Here is a 20,842-nt window from a genome sequence, read left to right as displayed (position 1 = left end):
TAGGGTTGTGTCTTGGGCTGAACTTCCTCAGAACACTGGTATGTGTGGACAGAAGGGTCTTGGGAGAACTCCCTGGCTTGCCACTTCCTGGGGAGAGAAATAGCCCCTGGAGGTTGCAGGGTTCCTACAGCTACCCAGCTCTTTCTGGGGACCATCCTGCCCTGGGTTGGAAACTCTTTCTAGGATCCATGGCTCCCTTACCAGGGCAGGACCTCCCCATAAGGCAGAGCCTCCAGGGCTCCTCACCACAACATCCTCACCGCCCAGGGGTCCCACTCGGCCTCTGGCATTCACAGCCCTGTCCTGAGCACTGAGGGGCTGGCAAAGAAGGATATTCAGAGGCTGAGGGGGCAGACGCAGTCCCTTCTGATGCAGGAGACACATTCCCTGCCCTCAGGGAGCCCCCGCACTTGAAGGGAGGTGCAGTCCTTCTCCCAGAGAGCTCCCAGGATGATAAAGTGATAGAAGAAACACAACTTCTGCTCTCAGGAAGCTCCCAGTCTGATGGGGGAGACATAAAACACTGTAGGTTCAATAGTAATAATCACAGAGCTAATATTCATTGACTACATCCTGTGTGCCAGGCACTTTACAAATATTAACTCATTTAATCTGTACAACAACAACCCTATGAGACAGGTTCATTTTTTATCCTAATTAAACAGGTGAAGAAACAGAGGCACAGGAAGGTCAAGTTACCTGCACAAGATCACAAAGCTAGAAAGTGATGATGCGACGACTAAAATCCAACCAGGTTGGCTCAAAGGAGCACTGATAACTCAACAAAGATGTTGGTGGTTCGAATTCACCCAGCAGTGCCGCAGAAGAAAGACCTAGCAATTGGCATCTGTAAAGATTTTAAAAAAAGAAAAAACAAACCATTGCCGTCGAGTCAATTTTGACTCATAGTGACCCTACAGAAAATCCTATGGGGCAGTTCTACTGTGCCATATGGGGTCGCTATCAGTCAAAAATTGACTCTACAGTGCCTAGCAACAGCAACAAGTCTAGCTCAAGGATCTCTCAAGCAAAATATAAAGAAAAGGGGAGCCACTGAGTAGTGCTGGACAGTCTGGGGATGCTCTGAGTGCTGGTGCACTCCAGGTGACCAATGACATTGGTGCTGGTCTGGAAAGGCTACCTGAGGAGCACAGCATCTCAGGCCTTGCTTGGAGCTTAGGGCCTGGAATAGGGATGTAGGCCCAGGAAGCCCTGGAGCGGAAAGCAGGCCTGCTGGGATCAGGATGGGGCAGCAAGGAGTGAAGAAAGACGGGACAGGATCCCTAGAAGAGCAAGGCCAGAAGGGCTTGTGAGGAGTTTGGATTCGGCACCTGAGAAAGGCTAGTGAGCCTGCTAAAAAGAGAGCTGACTGGGGACAAGAGCCTCAAGATGGGGGAATATGGGTGGGAAAGAGCTCAAGAAAGCATCCAATGGGAGGCTCCCCGTGGGAAAGGCTCTTGAGCATCACCCCTGAGACTGGGATGGGGAGCTGGTGAGGAGGGAGCAGAACATCAGCCACACAGCCCCTCTTCCCCATGCCCAAGAGGACACTCCGAGCAGAGCTCTCTGTGCAGCACCATCTTGAATGCTCTAACGAGTTGGCTGTAGACTAACATACTGATCATGACCTTTGTGGTGCAACAGATCTGAGTTTCTGGCCCTAGCCTCACAATTTACCAGCTCCCTATCCTTTCTGAGCTCTGGGTCCTCATCTGCAAAATGGTGATAATAGTAATATCCTCACAGGGTTACTGTGAGCATTAAAGGAGCCAAAGTTTGTCTAGCACTTAGCACAGGGGCTGGCAGAAAGGGCTCAATAAATAATGACCCAAAGGTTACTTAAAGTTTAATTTCCAAATATTTGGCGATTTTCCCAAAATTTTTGCTAATGATTATTTTTTCTTTTTAAAAACTGATGTTTATTTTCCATCAACCTTACTTCCGTTTTCTAAAAGACTGTGGAAGAGCAGCTTAAGACCACTCAGTGGCTGTTCCTCCCCGCCTCGGTGGCCTGAGCAGTGGGGGCTGCAGCCCAGTCTTCCGCTGCAGGCTGAGCACTCTGTCTTCAGCAGGGAACTGCTGAATAGACACAGAGGGCACCTGCACGCCTTCCGACCAGTCTGTGATCTCGGGCTGAGCAGCAGTAAACTTAGCGGGCGCAGTCCTTTCACCTGAAATTCTTCGTTGGTCACAGCCCTTCATCAGCGGCCTCCTCTCCCTTCGCCAACTCTCCCGGGTCTCTCGAGAAGTAGATACCCGGCATGACGTCCCACGCGTGCTCTGGGAGATGGTGCCAGGCATGCGCAGAACTTCCCGGGCCAGCATCCACCACATCACGCCCACCGAGTGAGGGCCCTAGTTACACAAGACGGCAATGTCCACGCAGGGCAGAGGAGAATCTGTGTTACACAGAGCAATGGCGGGCAGGTTCACGTAAGACGGTTCTGTGAGAGGCTGGTGCTCAGCCCTGGGATCAGTAACACCAGAAGATGTGGCTACCAGAAGGCTGCTTGGCTCTGGTTAATGAAGGTTCCAGGAGTGAAGTGTCCAGCAATGGGAGTGGTTCCAGTGGTGGCAGCAAACTTCAGCACAGCCCGCTGGCCGGTATTCCTGGAGGATATGACACCGACATCAGCCAGGTTTTGAGTGGCAGCAATGGCCTGAGCTCCCAACAGAAGCTTCTCCCAGATCCTCTTCAGGTTTACCATGTAAATACCATCACTTTTCCTTTTGTAGATGTACTGTTCCATTTGGAAGTCAAGGTTGGTACCGCCTAAGTGGGTTCCTGCTGCAAGGAATTTGAGGACATCCTCCTCCTCCATCTGCAGGACATCAACAGCTCCAGACATTGTGAGTTTTCCCTTTAAGTTATGATGGGAACCCAGGACAACAGCATATGGACCCTTCTCTGGGTAGTTCGGGGCAGGGGGGGGGAGCTGTTATTGATTTCTAATTCCGTTGTGGTCAGAGAATATGCTTTTTATTATCAATATTTTTAAATTTATTGAGGTTTGGTTTATGGTCCAGCACATGTTCTATCTTGGTGAATGCTCCATGTGTCTGTAAAAGAATGTGTATTCTGCTATTGTTGAGTGGAATATTCTACAAACGTCAATTAGGTAAACATAATTGATAGAGCTTTTTAAGTCTTCTATTTCCATATTGGAACCCTGGTGGAGAAGTAGTTAAGAGCTCAGCTGCTAACCAAAATGTCAGCAGTTCAAATCCACCAGCTACTCCTTGGAAACCCTATGGGGCAGCTGTACTCTGTCTTATAGGGTCTGTAGGATCACTACAAGTTGCAATCAACTCAACGGCAATGGGTTGGGTTTTTTTTTGTTGTTTGTTTTTTCGGTATTAATGAATTGAAGCCCTGATGGTGCAACAGTTAAGCTGCTTACTGAAAGATCAGCAGTTCGAACCCACCAACAGGTCTGCAGGAGAAAAGACCTGGCGATCTGCTCCTATAAAGATTACAGCCTAGAAAACCCTATGGAACAGTTCTACTCTGTCGTGTAGGTTCGCTATGAGTCAGAATTGACTCAATGGCACACAACAACATTGATGCATTGACCCCATCAGCATTATGTAATGTCCATCTTTACCCCTAGTAACAGTCGTTGTTCTGAAATATTTGTCCGATAATACTATAGCCACTCTAGCTTTCTTATGATTAGTGTTTGCATAACATATATTTTTCATGCTTTTACTTTCGAATTATCTCTTTTTTTTTTTTTATATGTGTAAAGTGAGTTTTCTGTAGACAGCTGTAGCTGGATCTTACTTTTAAAATCTAGTCTATATTTAATGTAATCATAGATAGGATTTGGTTTAAATCTACCATCTTGCTGTTTTTTATTTGTCTCATAGGCTCTTTGTTCCTTTTACCTGCTTTCTTCTAGATAGCTCAGGAGCCCTGGTAGTGCAGTGGTTAAGCGCTGGGTAACCAAGAGATTGGCGGTTTGAACCCACCTGCTACTAGCTCTGTGGGAGAAAGATGTGGCAGTCTCCTTCCATAAAGATTACAGCCTTTGAAACCCTATGGGGCAGTTTGACTCTGTCTTATAGGGTCGCTGTGAGTTGGAATAGCCTTGACAGCAGCAATGGGTTTTCTAGATAGCTGAGAATTTTTTAGTATTCCAGTTTTATCTCCAGTATTGGCTCAATAGTTATACTTCTATGTTTTATTTTTTTAATCGTTGCTCTAGTGTTGATATGCATCTTTAATTTATTAATCTCCATTCAGATAATACTACATCACTTCATGTATAACGTAAGAACCTTATAACAGTATGCTTCTATTTTCCTCCTCCCATTCTTTGTGCTGTTGTCATACATATTATTTCTATGATATAAACTTCACAACATGTTGCTATTATTTTTGCTTTAAATAGGCAATTTTTTTTTTTTTTAATCAAAAGTGAAGGTGGAAAATCTTTTAAATTTACCAGTTGTGGTGCTCCTCATTCCTTTATATAGATCTAGTTTCTGCCTGGTATCATTTTTCTTCTGCTGAAGAATTTCCTTTAACATTTCTTGCAGTGCAGATCTACTGGCAATGGATTTTGTCAGTTTCTATGTATCTGAAGTAGTATTATTTCACCTTCATTTTTGAAAGATATTTTCACTGGGTATAGAATTCTTAATTGACAGGCTTTCCGTTCATTCAGCAGTTTAAAAATGTTGTTTATTGTTTTTGGCCTTCGTAAAATCTGATGAGAACTTGGCAGTAATTCTTATCTTGGTTCCTCCATATATAATGTGCCTCTTTTCCTCTGGTTGCTTTTAAGATTTTCTCTTTATCACTGGGTTTCAGCAAATTGATTATGATGTGCTTTGGTGGGATTTTGTTGTGTTTGTCCTTTTTCAGGTTTATTAAGTGACTTCAATCTGTAAACTTAGTTTTCATCAAATTTGGAAAAAATTTAACCACCATTTCTTCTAATATTTTTCTGCCTGTTTGGAACTCCAATTACATGTATGTTAGTCCACTTGACATTGTCACACAGGTCACAGAAGCTCTGTTTTTCAGTATTTTTTCTGTGTGTGTCATTTTGGGTAGTTTCTATTGCTTTATATTCAGATTCACTGATCCTTTTTCACTGTTTTGGGGGTCACTGGTGGTTCAGTGGTAGAAGTCACACTTTCCATGTGGGAGACCTGGGAGATCCATGTTCAATTCCCAGCCATTACCCTTCATGCACAGCCACCACCCATCTGTCAGTGGAGACTTGCATGTTGCTATGATGCTGGACAGGTTTCAGCAGAGATTCCAGATTAAGACATACTAGGAAGAAAGGCCTAGTGATTTATTTCTGAAAAATCTGTCAGTGAAAACCTGATGGATCACAATGGTCTTCCATTGCGCATGGGGTCACCATGAGTCAAAGGCCAATTTGACAGTAGCTGACAACAATTTGCTGTTAATTCGGATTCCTTTTATGTTTTCTGTCCTCTCCTCACTATGTTCAAGTTTTAAGCTTAAGTATACTAAGCATATTTATAATAGCTTTTTTAATGACCTTGTCTGCTGATTCTATCATCCTTATCACTTCTGGGTCTGTTTCAACTGGCTGATTTTTTTCCTTGTTATGGGTCACCTTTTTTTTTTTTTTTTTGCTTCTTCGCATGTCTATTAATTTTTTATTGGATGCCTGACATTGTGCATTTAATATAACTGGGAATTGAATTTTATTGTATTTCTTTAAAAAGTGTTGGATTTTGTTCTGGCAGGCAGTTAAATTGCTTGCATATCAGTTTGATTATTTTTAAACTTTTTAAAGGCATGTCTAGAATAGCCTCTACTCTACTACTAATGCATGACCCTTTGGTGATACCTGCTAAATGCCCCATGTTTTCAATGAGGTCTCTATTCTGGGTGGTGGGAACTTGAACAATAAATGGCCCTATGTGAGTCTAGGAATTGTTGAGATGGAGAGAAAAGGAGGGATTGTGGGACTTGTTGAGTGATTGGATGTGCAGGGATAAGAAACAGAGAGGAATCACTGGTGTCAGTAACCAATGGCTGGATGGTTATCAGTCACCAATAAGGGAAATATTGGAATGGGGAGAAACGGTTGATGGATTCCATATCAGAAATTTTTAATTTTAGGTGCCTGCAAGACATGGGAGTGGAGCTGTCCACCAGAACTTTGGATATGTGATCTGAAACTCAGGAAAGAAGTCAAATCTGGAGTACAGATTTGGGATTCATATAAGGGCTGATAACACTTAACAAGCAATTATATACATAGTAGTTGAAACCCAGGTGAGAGGATGAAATCACCAAGGGAGATTGTAGAGAAGAGGATAGAGAAGAGAAATCCATTTTGAGGGATGGGTGAAGAAGGGGAGCTCATGAAGAGAAAGAAGAGGAAAGAAACAAGAGGAGGAGGAGGAATGGGAGAAAAATCAGAGAATAATTAGGAGAGGAGCAATGGAAGCTAAGAGAGCAGAAAGTCTCAAGAAAGAGGGCATGGTCAACATTTTTAAATACCAGAGACCAGTCAAATAAGATTAAAATGAACAAATATTTTGGGAAGGGTAGTTTTAGTGGCCCAGGGAAGGTGAAAGCCATGAATAGACAAACAGCTGGAAGGTGAGGAAGTAAAAAGAGTAATCGTAAACTCCTCGCTCTAGACACTTGACGAAGAAGGGAAGATTAGTGACAGAGGCATAGAAAATAGGAGAGACTTAAGTGTGTTCATGGGCTGAGAGGAAAGACTAGCAGAAACGGAGAAGTTAAAGATGCTGGAAAGAAGGAGGGATAATGGCATCAAGTCCTCAGAGGAGACAAAAGTAATAGGATCAATAGCACGGCGAAGGTTCCCCAAGTCCTTACAATTAGTAGGTAGAAATACTGCTTATGGTTGGCAGGGAAGGCATTATTCATCACCCCATTTTAAAGATAGAAAAATGAAGCCCAGAGGGAGAAGAGACTTGCCTCAAACAATATAGCTAGGGAGTGGCAGAACAGATCCAGCCCACCCAGCCCCCGCCTCCTGACTTCTATCCCAGCTGGTTCCTTTTGGGAGTTTAGAGTCTTAACCATCCTGCAGGAACCTGGGAAAAGCTGGATGTGTGAGTTCCAGAGAGGGGAATGCAGGGAGGGTCTCGGGGCGCATTCTGGGAAGGGGTGGCTCTGTCAGGAGAGGGGTTGGGGAAGAGAGGACAGAAAGGGGAGGAAAACAGAGGCATCCCCACCCAGGCAGCAGCTGCTCCCAAATATGTCACAACTTGTCAAAGAGGCAGAAATAGAAGCTGCCCAGGGAGTGGAAGGGGGTGGGGTGGCATGCTGGGGCTTCTGAACCCACAAGGAGGGCAGAGTGGGGAGGCTGGAAGGGAAGAGGGACAGGCAGGGGGGCTGAGTCCAGAGCCGATGATGACAAGAATATACCAGTCAGTTCTAGGTAGACAAAAATGGGTCCAGAGAACCATCTGGTTGCGTTGCAGGGAGGTTGAGTATGGGAGCAGAAGTGATGAGAAAGGGACAAAATATCCCAAAGAAACCTGCCCCCTCTGATCCTGTTAGTCCTACTCTTTAGGGCTAAGCCTGGTTCAAACAACACGCATGACAGTCCTGCCGTCCTCCCCCCACCCTCCCGACTCCATGAGCACTTCCTTCAGACCCCCATGCTCAGTCTGAAAAAGAACGTCACCTCTCAACCATTTGGATCATTCAGGCCAGCATCTTGATTTACAAGTGGAGAAACTGAGGTCCAGAGAGGAGAAATGACTGCCCTCAGGCTCCACAGCAATGTGCCTGCCGGACTTCTTATCCAGTGTTCCTTTTACCACTTGCCCTTAACTTCCTGCTGGTATTTGCCCTAACCAGGAGCTGAAGGCTCTGCTGTCATAGGAATGTGGAATGCTTATAAGAAATCCTCATCCATATTTCTAAAGATGCATACCCCCAGGCTCACACTGTCACATGCTCTGCTGGGTCCAGTTCTGCTTATCTTTAAAATCAACTCTCTGCTTTGTCTCCACCAGTAACCTCCCAGTGACCTCTGTTCCCCTCTGACCCATCCCCTTCCACCTTCAGGCCCACACAGTCCCCCACCCCAAGGCCAGGGATTCTTGGTGAATGAGCCTGGCTCTGAGCCCCAGATTCCAGGCAAGGACGGGATTTCCCAGTGGTCATCTGACTCTCAATCCTCAGTGGAAACAATGTGTGGCCTCCAGAGGACTGAGGCCCTCTTTCCCCTCCTCGTCACCTCTTAGCCCCAGTTCCCATGTGCCCCTAAGTCAACCCTCTCCTCCATCTCAAGCCCTCAGTCCTCCCCCTGGCCTCTCCAGCCCACGATGTCTCATCCTTCTCTTGGGTCTTCTTGTCATCTCTCAGGCTGTTTCCCTGAACTCTCCAGCTAAACCTAGAGTACCTCCAATCCCCTCACTGCCAGCCTACCCATGGCCCCAGATCCACCTGTAAAGCAGGTACTCCCATCACCCTTCTTCACCCATTAGCCTCAGGAGGGAGACAGGTCTTCTTCTAGATTCAGCCCAATGCTTAAGCTCAGAAAGTCCAAGAAAAGACACACTTCACGCTCTGCACACCCTTGTGTATGTCACTTCCCTGAACTGGACCTCAGTTTCCCCACATGTGGAAGAAGGTAGACTAGCTGATCCTTAGGCCATCTTCCAACTCTACCATCCTATGATTCTGTGATGTGTTCTCACCCTGAGGCAAAGCTATTGACCCACAAAAAATTAATGCTGATTTGCATGTAATGCAATATGCATGCATCTAGGTCCTACTGAAATGCATAAGCGCTCCTTCCACCCAATCTTCACCTAGTCTTCATTAATAATGAATACTCAGAGACTAAGATACAGCTATTGGTCTCTACTTGTCTGGAACAAAAGAAAGAAACCAAAGACTCGATGAAGAAACTGGTCTACAGGATGAATAGTTCACACAAACCACAGCCTCATCTACCCTGAGACCAGAAGAACTAGATGGTACCTGACTACAACTACCAACCATCTTAATTAAGGCCACCATAGACGGACCCTGATAGAATAAGAGAAAAATGTGGAACAGAACCTGAAATTCTTAAAAACAAAACAACAACAAAAAACCAGACCTACTGGACTGGTTAAGACTAGACAACTCCCAAAACTACTGGCCTGAGATACTCACCAAACCTTGAACCAAAACTAACCCCTGAGGTCACCGTGTAGCTGAATAACAAATTGGCTCAAAAAGTAATGAATATCATCTGTAAGTACTGTGCTTTTTAAAAAAATCACCTACATGAGACCACATGGTCAACAGTTACTTTAATACAAAGATGAGAATATAAGGGGGCAGGGAAACTAGATTAATGGAAACGGAACAACCAGAATGGAAATCATGAGAATATTCATGCACTGTGAAGGATGCAGCCAATGTCAGTGAACAACTTGTATAGAAATTGTTGAATGGGAACATAAACTGCTGTGTAAACCTTCAACGAAAGCACAATAAAATATTACTAAAATAATCATAATAATAATACCCAGAGACCTAGCCTAGGGAAACAAAAGATGGGGTCTGTTTGGAGAAGCCAGAGGTTCCCACCCTGCCAGACCCTTCTCCTTCTTGTTTCTATTCCGAAGCACATGAGATGCTCAGTGAGAAATTTGTTTTGATTTTAGCCAAGCAACCTGGCAGCCCAGGTAAGCCCACTTGCCAGGTAAGCAGGGCCTGGAAGATGCTAGAGGTCAGAGAGCTGGGATTACCGTGTGTGGCACAGCGGAAAGGAAGGAGCAGGGAGTAGGTGAAGGGTATTTCTGAGCACTTTGAAATCCCACCGCTACTATGCAAATGGGATCAGCCCAGCATGCAAATAGAATCAAGTTGAGAGAGTCCAAGCAGAGGAGCAAACAGCCTGGTCCTGAAGCCCCAGCAGGGGGATAAGGGCTTCCTCTGGAGAGAGCAGGACTGCTAGAAGAGAAAGCTCCAGTCGGGGGCAGGGGGTCCTGTGTGCCCAAGCCAGCAGGGGTGGGGATTAGGGCTGGACGGCCCCCCGCTGTCAGGTTAGAGCTGATGGATCGCCGCTGGTGGTGGAGCACAAAGGCTGCTCTGTGCTTGGCACCAATGTGTTCCCATCCATCAGAGGACAGCTCCTGGGGGTGGAGGGGTGTGCAGGAGGAGGAAAGCTGAGCTTCTAGATGCAGCTTCTCCACAGCTCAGCTCTGAGAGAGGAATAAGGTGGGTAACAGGGTGTTGGGAGGTCAGAGATACCTGAGGAGTCCCTGGGTGGTGCAAATGGTTAATGTACTCAGCTGCCAGCCAAAAGGTTGGAGGTTCGAGTCCACATCAGAAGCACCTCAGAAGAAAGGCCCAGAGATCTAATGCTAAAAAATCAGCCATTGAAAACCTTATGGAGCACAGTTCTACTCTGACACACATGGGATCGCCATGAGTTGGAGTTGACTCAAAGACAACTGGTGGTGGTGGTAGAAATACCTGAGTCTCCTCTAAAGATTAAAGCCTAGAAAACCCTATGGGGCAGTTCTACTCTGTCATATAGGGTTGCTGTGAGTCAGAATCAACTCGATGGCACACAACAACAAAAACGACCACTTTCTACCTTGAGTAAACAACTTTGGGTACTTATTTTCCTTACTCAACTGTGAGTACTTCAAAGGCCAAAAGACCATGTCTTATTCAGGTTAGTGACCTTATCATCTCGCACAAGGTGCTCAATACATGTGTCTTGATTGAAGGACTAAATGAATAAATCTGCACATGCATGGTGGAGTCAGGTTTTCCCTCCCCCATTTGTGCTACTCTGGTTTCCTGGAGGCAATGAGCACAGCCAGGGAAACACCCTGTGAAGGAGAACAATGAGTCTAAGGGGGGAGTGGTAATGATCAGGAGTAGAGAAAAGGACAACACAAGGAAAAGGACTAACATTTATTCCGTGTTTCCATGTTCCGGGTGCCATTCCAATTAATACAACAAATCACCCCCTATGAGAAACACACATACACACCATTCTTTTTTGCCAGCCTGAACAGTGGATCCTGTCTGGGTGGATGATCCATCCTCATGCCTCTGAGTGGGTTGATCAGACCTTCATCACCTTATTCCTGGATTACTGTCATGTTCTATTTGGTCTCCTCACCTCAGTATTCAATCAAGTTCTTCCATGCCCAGTTGAGCTTCCACCCGTTTTTGCAGACTTGTCCCCAGTCACCACCTTACGTGAACCTGAGCTCCATACAGACTGATCTACCCAATGCCCCCTTTGCTCTCCAGAGAGATCTCCATTTCCCATCCAAATCCTGCTTGTTCTCCATGGCCCAGCCTGTGTTCTCCTCCTCGTCCGGCCTTCCTCAGAGACCCTGGCCTTCCATGGTTTTGCCTTTCTATAAACAACTGAAATACTTCTTTGATGAATCCACTCATTTGCAGTTGATCATGGCCCCCATGTTTGCCCTTGAATTAAAATAGCTCTGTCTTGCATTGTCATTTAGCATCCACATTTCAGTGTCCATGCTCACCAGAACTAGATAGTAAGATCCTGGAAACCATCATACAACAAACCCATTTCTCTTTCAGTTTTTGAGGAAGTAGAGACATTGTTTAAGGGTAAGTCAGATTCAATCCCAAAAGGATAAAAAATGCAGCTTCTGGATTTCCATAATAGCTTCAACATCATGTCTTTTCTCAGGGCTCACAGGATTAGTGTGTAAACTGAGGCAAAGCGTTTGTTTTTTCCTTTCTTTGTTGGTGGTGAGGGGAGTGTGTCTTGGGAGTAGAGATTCTTTCTTTTTCAGCCCAATTGGTTGGGGCCAAAGAAGGTTTAGAACTCCCAGCCCCCATGCGGCCACCTTCCGTGGTGCTGGTTAGGACAAGAATCACATTAGGACTTCACTGCCCCCCTAACATGCTCAGGGCTCCTTTGTTGTCCATCTATGTCCCCTCCTCATCTCTGTGTCCTGCCCCAAAAGGACACCAGGATGTTCCTGGCTCCATGTCATGGATAACAAGAGGAGGTAAGGCAGATGTCTTCAACCGCCATTCAGATCTCACCTACCCTGCAGAGTCTTCCCTGAGCCCCAAGCATGGTTTCTCTTCCTCTTACTGTCCTCGCCACTGGCTTGAATTATAAGATCAATATCATCTGTCATATGTTGGGGGAGTCAGACTTAATCTGTAGGGTCCTAGAGGGAAGAACTGGGACCAAAGGGTGAAGGATAGAGGGGGCAGATTGCAGGTCAAAACCCAGGACTCCCTGTGGCCACAGCTGCACAGCAGTGGAATGGGTGGGCTTGTGAGGTCAGCACAAGCTGGACAATGGCTACCTGGAGAGGGGGTTCAGGCATTAGGTGTGGTGTAAACTAGGTGGCCACTGTGGTCTACTAGATGGTAAGGTCCTCAAAGGTAGAGACCCTGCCTTTGGCTTCCCTGTAATCCCTCAGTGCTGAGACTGAGTCTTGTCCACTGTTGGTATCTGAGGCCTGCCCAGTGCACTGGGAGGAATGAGTCCTCTCAGACCCCGAGGCCTCTACTGAAAGGTGATCATGGGCTGAGAACCTGAAAGGTTAAATAGTCACTCCTTCACTTGACACTTGAGACCTGTACAATATGTGTAAATTGGTGGCACAGACAGGAAGAGGCAGACCAACCAAGCCAGATGATCAAGAAGAACAGAGATTTAAACTGAGTCTGAAGGGCCCTACTTTCTCTCCTTCTCATTTCATCCACCATAAGGAATCAGGAAAATTCTGGTGTCCTAATGGGGCTAAATGCTATGGCTGCTAACCTAAAGGTCAGCAGTTCAAATCCGCCAGGAGCTCCTTGGAAACTCTATGGGGCAGCTCTACTCCGTTCTATAGGGTCACTATGAGTTGGAATTGACTCGACAGCAACGGGTTTGGGTTTTTTTTTTTTTTAATGGGGCTAGAAACAGAGTTGAGGAGGACACAGAAGGACAATAAGTGATCCAGAGTGAAGGAGGGAAGAGATGGAGGGTTTAATAGTGGATAACACTGTGAGGAGGAGGCAAGGTGTAGCTGCAAATTCTAATACCCACTCTTACTCTGACCAGCTGTATTAAAAGAAAAATTTCCCCTGACTCTGCCAAAAACAAAAACAAAACCAAAAATCCTTTTGCCTCAATTTCCCTGCAATCACACAAGACCTGAGAGAATACATGATGTCAAACCTACTTTGGAAACCCGAAGCTGAATCTATTTGTCTTTTGAGTTTCACTCCTTCTTATCCCTGGTCAGCGAGTACCCCACATGTCCTCAAAATTTGAAGCAGTGTTGTTCTTTGGGAAGGGGGTTCTTCAAGAGTTTTATCTGACTGACATAGTCTGGTTAAGGTGCTGGTCAGGAAGCAGGGGGATGGATAAATTGGCTTCTTAAGGTCCCTTCCAGCCTGAACCCACCTCTTCCTTGCCCCCCACCCCCCGCCCCTTCAGCTTCTTTGGGACTAGCAAGAAGAGAGCAGGCAGGCGCCCAGCTAGGAGTAATTGAAGGGAGCAGATGAGAGGAGAATGCCTGTCCTCCCCCACCTCCCCTGTCCCACGGGAGAAATGAAAACTAATCAAATTACACCCGACGGCCTCCCTGCCCGTGCACAGGAGCCGGCCTGGGCCAGGGGCAGGCTGGATGGGTGGGGTGGGGGCCGTGGGGGAGAGGGAAGGGGAATCACATCTAATCCACTGTAAACGTCTTGATGTGCAGCAACAGCTTAGAGGGGGGCTCAGGTTTCTGTGGCGTTAGCTATATTTATCTCTGGTTCCATGCCAGCAGGGAAGGTTTAAATGGCACCCAGCAGTTGGCGTGAGGGGCTGCAGGAGCTTGGGGGCTGGTGGCAGGAACAAGTCTTTCCCGACCCCATGGAGCTGTATGAGACATCCCCCTACTTCTACCAGGAACCCCGCTTTTATGATGGGGAAAACTACCTGCCCGTTCACCTCCAGGGCTTTGAGCCTCCGGGCTATGAGCGGACTGAGCTCGGCCTGAGCCCTGAGGCCCGAGGGCCCCTAGAAGACAAGGGGCTGGGGACCCCAGAACACTGCCCAGGCCAGTGCCTCCCGTGGGCGTGTAAGGTGTGTAAGAGGAAGTCGGTGTCCGTGGACCGGCGGCGGGCAGCCACGCTGAGGGAGAAACGCAGGCTCAAGAAGGTGAATGAGGCCTTCGAGGCCCTGAAAAGGAGCACCCTGCTCAACCCCAACCAGCGGCTGCCCAAGGTGGAGATCCTGCGCAGCGCCATCCAGTATATTGAGCGCCTGCAAGCCCTGCTCAGCACCCTCAACCAGGAGGAGCGTGACCTCCGCTACCGAGGCGGGGGCGGGCCCCAGCCAGGGGTAAGTGGCCATCCCATCCACCTGGCCCAGGGGGAGTGGGCCAGAGGGAGGCACTTGGACAGCCTCAGGACAGCACAAAGGGGCTTAGAGGGTTAAAGCCAGTGCCAGGCAGAGGGGTCTTGAGGGGCTGCAGGACTCCTGCCTTTGTCAGAGCTGCGTCTGTCCAGCTGACCACATATGTCCCCATGTCCTTTCCCGACACGATAAAGGCGATGGGAGGAGGTGCAATTGGGGTATGTGTGCTCTGAACTGTAGGAGGGACACAGGAACACGTCCATGTCAGCCCGCTGGGGGAGGATTAATCCCGGGGCCTGGAGATAGGTCCAAAGAGCAAGGCCAAGCTCATCGGAGAAGATCGCTTTGCCCCCACCCCACCCTCACCCTGGGTGTGGCTGAGCAGAGCAAAAACCAATCCCCCTCAGCCCCACTGGAACCCAGAAGGCCTGAGCAGAAGTGGCCCTGCTCAGGCCAGACACTCTGCCTCCTTCAGCCTTACCCCAGAGGCAGGAAACCAAGGGGCCCTTTAAGCTGGGTGTCTTGTGAGGGCAGAATCACCTCCCAGGGTCAAGGCCACGGAAGGCCTGGAAGCAGAGGCTCTGGGTCAGGTTGGGGGTGTGAAAGGAGCCAGCTGTGAAGATTCTTGAGTGGGGGGTGGCCTGGGCTGAAGGGGTGCCATCCAGGACCCACCCTCCAACCCCACCACAGATGCTTCTGCCCAAGGGGATTGGTCAGAGACGTCTGAGAATGGCTGTGTCCCGACCTTGGGCTTCCCCCGCCCGCCACCCTGCTATCTTGCAGGTGCCCAGTGACTGCAGCTCCCACAGCGCCTCCTGCAGTCCAGAGTGGGGCAGCGCACTAGAGTTCGGACCCAACCCAGGAGGTAAGTGAGGCCTGGATCCTGGTAACCTTGGCTCAGATCCCTCAGTTCCCATCCCCTTTTCAGCCCCCTAGGCCCAGTTCTCCCCTCTTACCTTATTTCCTGCTCCAGCTCTCTTTCCTTGGCCTCTCCTTGGAACTGTTGAACCCAGGTTCCCAAGCATGCCTCCCTGAGACCTTGACCAGCGAAGGAGGCCTCCTACAGTGCCCCAGCTGGTGCCCGGGAGCTGACCTTCTCCACAGAGAGGAGAATGCTCCTGCCCCAGGGGTCCCTGGGAACTGCTGAGTCAGTGCTGCAAAACTGGGCCCAGCAAAGGGCAGTTCCAGTCTCCAAGGATACACTGCCCTGGCTGCACCTCGGAATAGCTGCTCCCAAATCCTAGCCCCACTAGGGGAGCTCAGGGAGGAGGCACACACACACGCGCGCGCGCGCACACACACACACACACACACACACCGGGCATTTGGAAAGGCACGGGCTGGGGAGTAGGATTCCTGAGTTTTGCTTGCCCATCTGTCCTGAAAAACCTATGACACCCCAAGGGGTTCATTCCCTATTCTGGGCCTCAAGACCCCCTTCACCCCCCCCAGGTCACACCCTCCCCACCTTCTCCTTGCAGATCACCTGCTCACACCCGACCCTGCGGATGCCCACAACCTGCACTCCCTCACCTCTATCGTGGACAGCATCACAGTGGAGGATGTTTCTGTGGCCTTCGCAGACGAAAGCATGCCCAACTGAGATGGTCTGCCAGGCCAGGCATACGGATGCCCCCAAACTGGCCAGAGCCACCACCACTTCTGCAGCAGGGGCCTCCTAAACCAGGCTGTCCTGATGCCAGGAAGGCAGCCCCAGGGCTGCCAAATGCCAGACTATCCTCTCCTCCTCTACGTAAGGTTAACCTACCACCCAGTGGGGGAATGGACTCCCTCATTCAGCTGACTCCTTAGAGCAGAGGGCATCCTGTTTCACGGGAGACAAAGCAGGGGACCAGAGCACCCCCTTGTGTATGCCCCCTGGGTAAAGGGGCAAACTCAGGAGCTTCCCTTTTAACATAATGCAGCCTCCAACTCCCACTTACCTAAAGAAACATGTCAAGAGACAAAGTCAGTGTCCTGACCTGGACAAGCTGTGCACTCCTGCTTTTGTCTCTTCTGAAGCCAGGGGCTGGGCTGGGCCTGCCCTGAATTGAGGGAGGAGAAAGTGGGGGGGGGGGGGAACAATCTTGTTCCTAAGTCCATGGGGGGCCAAGCTTTTGCAGTGACTATTGGGAACCTTCCAGAGGTTTATGTTTTGTTTTGTTTTGTGTGTTGTTTGTAAAACAGCCATCTGACCAAGGTCTCCTGTGCTGAAGTTGCCAGGAACAGGCAGGGAGGGGGGAGGGGGACTCTTGGGGTGATTTCTTTTGTTAACTAAGCATTGTGTGGTTTTGCCATTGTTTTGTAATTTTTTGCTAACTTATTTGGATTTCCTTTTTTAAAAAATGAATAAAGACTAGTTGCTAGAAGAGTGTCAATGATGATGTAGATTGGGGAGGGAGACCGGACATGACACGCTTGGCCCTTCCACTCAGCGATCCAGATATGCTCCCGGGGCTGGGCTTCCAAGGATGGGAGAGAATGGAGCTTTGGGGAAGAACCAACACTCCAAAAGCATTGGAGGAACCATCTTGTGGGTGATCACTAGGGGTGGAGACCCCTGCTCTTTTTACCATTACAACAGAAGCCATGTCTGGTCCACAGGCCGGGTGAAGACTAGATCACAGAAATCCTTGTGGGACACAGAGGAAAACCTGCTGAGCATTCCGTTACACTCTGATTCACAGACACTTCACAGTCTACTGCCCACCATCTTGTATCCCAATAGGTCCATTCAATTCCAATTAATTGAGCAAGCTCCCATGTCTAGTGCTCAGCCCACAGCCAGTGGGACTCCTAAGGGGTGTAGAGCTGGGATCCTTACCTCTCCTCTGGTGGTACATGACCAGAAGCCCTATAGCAAAGTAGGAGGTGATTAAATTAGGAGCACTGGCTCAGACACTAGATCACGTCCTTCGAGGCCAACTAGCACATCTCCCTCACGACACGCATCCACTTCCATCCAGGCTGAAGGCCATCCTGGCCCCTGCATTTAGCAAGGCAGAGAATGTTGACAAAGAATAATCAAGGGAAAAGAAGCTGGGGTTCTCTTCATATGGAGATGATATTTGTCAAGGCCTGGCTTCCAGGGGAAGAAGGTGGGTAGGGAATAGCGAACAAAGATTTTGGAGAGAGATTATATAAGGATTAACTGAAGAGTGAACAGGAGCTAAAATTTGAACGCCCCATGAATATCTACTAAAAGTTTTATTAATTCCAACTGCTTTGGGCTAAGTTTGTCTAATTTATGACAAATTATAAGATTCAGAATCATTACAGAAGTCTGGGGATTCAGAGTGTGGAACACTCCAGCCCCCATCCAGTTCTTTGTGGTTCTTTGACAACTGACATGACCCAGTTTTACCCACCAGACTCTGGTGACTTGCGCTGGGCTCTGCTGGGCCATCTCCCCCGTACCTGACCTCCTGACCTTGATCCTGAAGAACAGGGTCAGCACCCTGCCCCTAGAGCTTCTCCAGAAACTCTTCCTAAGGAAAAGAATAAGGCTCACAGAAGCCAGGTAAGGGTGCAGAAGGGAGGCTCCCCCCAGGGCCTCCCAAACGGCCAGTCAGGGCTGGGACTATTGGGACCCCCCTCCCCACCCCTAACCACAAATTGGCCTAGTCTGCCTGTGTTTGTGGGATTTCCTTCTTTTTGAGTTTGTTTCTCTGTTTACAGTCTTGCCCTCTAGGAAGGGCTGCAGAGAAGTCCCTGGTCATTTCCATGACTCTTAGCTCTCCCTGACTCACTGCCCTTGGGGATGGGGAGGGCAACTGGCCCGGTTGGTCGCAATGCCTTGGCTCTTGAATCCACATTCACTCCCCTGTTACCCACCAAAAACACACATTCAAGAGAGATCTCTTCCCTTAGCTCATTTCCTCTGCCCCTGGCACCTCCAAGCGCCAAGAGTGGATATAGTCCTATCGTCTTCAGTTATGACCTGCCTATCCTGTCCCTTACCTTCCTTTTTACTGGGAGATGGGCTGGTTGAGAAGGGCATTCAGCTCTACTAAGGAGCCTCTGGGATCCTCAAAAATTTAAACTTAAATCTTTTAAGTTCATTTCTCTTATGTTACCATGTCAATTGGAAACTGAGGTTCATATAGAATATAGAGTTATAGAATACAAAGGTTCACATAGAATATAAAGTTCTTAAAGAGTGAACAGGTCTCGGCAATGGCTACTAGTCAAGAGTTCCCTACCATTGTCAGGCGTAGGCACTGTCTACTTCCTTTTTCACAGTCCTTAACAGGGAAACTACTTGTTGGAATTTCACAGGTGTAAACAGCAAACTTTGCCAACCAAGAGCCCAGCCTCACTCATTATTTTCACTGAATAAAGAATTGTCATCAAAGCCCAGGGACTTGCTTAAATTGACAAATGCTCACCCTTCACACTGAATACCAGATAAGGCTCCAATTAACGAATAATAAGTTGTAGTTCTTTAGGGAAATCAGCTTAAATTCAGTCTTTAGTGAAGAAAGCACCTGCGATAAATCAAATTGGGTTAATCAAATGTTGCCTAAAAATGGACCTTATGGAATCCACGTGAATGAAAAGAATTACTTGAAACTTGCACAACAATTGTTCATATGTAAATGGGAATTTCCTAGATGTCTAGATAATTAATATGAGTTGCAGGATGTTTAAAATGCTATTTGTTGCACTCCAATTAAGATCCTGAGGTACCTAGCTTCTCAATTTATTTGGCAGACTGGAAAACCTTTTGAGGTGCTGCAGGTGTAGTAGGCAGCTGGATCAGCTGGAGATAGAGGAAGAGAGAGGGCAGAGGAGGGTGTGAGGAGAGATGTCCCTAAGCTCAGGTATCTGCTTCACAGCACGTCAAGTGCCTTGGACTTCTCCGGTTTTCTGGGCTCCAGGCTGGGGAAGAGCAGCCTGGAGGTGAGCTAGAGCTCAGGCGGAAGACTGCAAGGCTCCGGGCTGAGCTGGGGTCTCAGCTCAGGAAGCACAGGCCAGTCCAGGCCAGGGTGAGAACCCCAAATCACCACCCCGCTGCCATTCTGGCTGTGCCTTATTCATCCCTGTCCTCCTTTAGCCACAGGCAGCCACCCAGAGCCCAGGTTCCCTGCTTTTCATTCTGTTTGGACCATTCCTAAAGGAGAGGGCTCCAGAAAATAAACCTAGATTCTTCTTTTCTACAAATGCTAACAGAAATACTGTTAGGTCTGTTATGGCTTGAATGTGTCCCCTCAAAATATGTGCTGTAAATCCTAAATTCTATGAATATACCAGGAGCCCTGTGGCACAGTGGTTAAGAACTACAGAGAGCTATGGCTGCTAACCAAAAGACTGACAGTACAAATCCACCAGACGCTCCTTGGAAACTCTATGGGGCAGTTCTGCTCTGTCCTATAGGGTTGCTATGAGTCAGAACAGACTCAACAGCAATGGGTATGAATACACCATGGACTTCCAGAAGAACAAACAGATCTGCTTTGGAAAAAGTACAGCCAGAATGCTCCTTAGAAGCAAGGATGGCAAGACTTCACCTCCCGTGTTTTGGACACGTTGTCAGGAGGGACCAGTTCCTGGAGAAGGGCATCATGCTCGGTAAAGTACAGAGTCATTGAAAAAGAGGAAAACCCTCGACAAGATGGAATGACACAGTGGCTGCAGTAATGGCCTCAAGCATAATGACTGTGAGGATGGCAAAGGACCAGGTAGTGTTTTGTTCTGTTGTACGGGGGGTTGTTATGAGTTGGAACTGACTCAATGGCACCTAGCAACAATAACATGCCTGCGGCGCAGTGGTTAGAGCACTTGGTTGCTAACCAAAGGGTCGGCAGTTGGAACCCACCAGCCACTCCTTGGGAGAAAGATGTGGCAGTCTACTTCCATAAAGATTACAGCCTTGGAAACCCTATGGGGCAATTCTACTCTGTCCAATACGGTCACTATGAGTTGGAATAAACTCGATGGCAGTGGGTTTTTTTTTTATGCCTGTGGTTATAATCCCATTTGAGAATAAGTTTTCTGTTTTGTTAATGAGGCAGGATTAGTGTAGGCTGTGTCTTGAGTTAAACTCTTACGAGGAATAAGATGAGTAGATTAGGCAAGCAGAGATGGGGAGAGATGTCAAGCCACATGAAAATCCCCCAGAAGCAGAAGCTCAGAAGAGACAAGGATCTTCCTCCAGAGCCAGCAGAGAAAGAAAGCCTTCCCCTAAGGCCAGCACTCTGAATTAGGACTCCTAGCCTCCTAAACTGTGAGAAAATAAAATTTTGTTTGTTAATGCCACCCACTTGTAGTATTTCTATTATATCAGCACTAGATAACTAAGACAGTCCAATGTCAAGTTCAGCGCGTCCAAAACCAAACTTCCATTTCCCACAAAAGTCTGCTCCTTCTGTTCCCCATTCCAGAGGATGGCCAAACCAAACCCACTGCCATCAAGTTGATTCTGATCCACAGCAGTGCCAGAGGATGGCAGCACTGAGAAATCTTCGTTTTCCTGGATTCCTTCAGATTTCATTCCTGGAGCCAGCTGGTCACCA

General features: G+C 48.0%; 1 protein-coding gene and 1 pseudogene across 1 annotated transcript; one reads left to right on the top strand and one right to left on the bottom strand.

The window, feature by feature from the left end:
- Positions 1 to 1,971: 1,971 nt before the first annotated feature.
- Positions 1,972 to 2,849, bottom strand: LOC126061485 (40S ribosomal protein SA-like; annotated as a pseudogene).
- Positions 2,850 to 13,841: 10,992 nt separating this feature from the next.
- MYOG (myogenin) lies at positions 13,842 to 15,930 on the top strand. The gene is made up of 3 exons (XM_049858028.1): positions 13,842 to 14,312; positions 15,111 to 15,192; positions 15,809 to 15,930. The coding sequence occupies exons 1-3, from the start codon at positions 13,842 to 13,844 to the stop codon at positions 15,928 to 15,930; spliced, it is 675 nt and encodes a 224-aa protein (XP_049713985.1).
- Positions 15,931 to 20,842: the final 4,912 nt, after the last annotated feature.

This window comes from Elephas maximus, chromosome 18 (genome assembly GCF_024166365.1).
Source record: "Elephas maximus indicus isolate mEleMax1 chromosome 18, mEleMax1 primary haplotype, whole genome shotgun sequence".
Classification (NCBI taxonomy): domain Eukaryota; kingdom Metazoa; phylum Chordata; class Mammalia; order Proboscidea; family Elephantidae; genus Elephas; species Elephas maximus.
The sequence above is the reverse complement of the archived record's forward strand: the minus strand, read 5'-3'. Positions and strand labels throughout refer to the sequence as shown.

Coding starts and splice junctions, on each gene's coding strand:
- MYOG (XM_049858028.1), top strand. CDS start 13,842: ATGGAGCTGTATGAGACATCCCCCTACTTCTACCAGGAACCCCGCTTT. Junction 14,313..15,110: donor GGGGCGGGCCCCAGCCAGGG/GTAAGTGGCCAT, acceptor GCTATCTTGCAG/GTGCCCAGTGACTGCAGCTC. Junction 15,193..15,808: donor GTTCGGACCCAACCCAGGAG/GTAAGTGAGGCC, acceptor TTCTCCTTGCAG/ATCACCTGCTCACACCCGAC.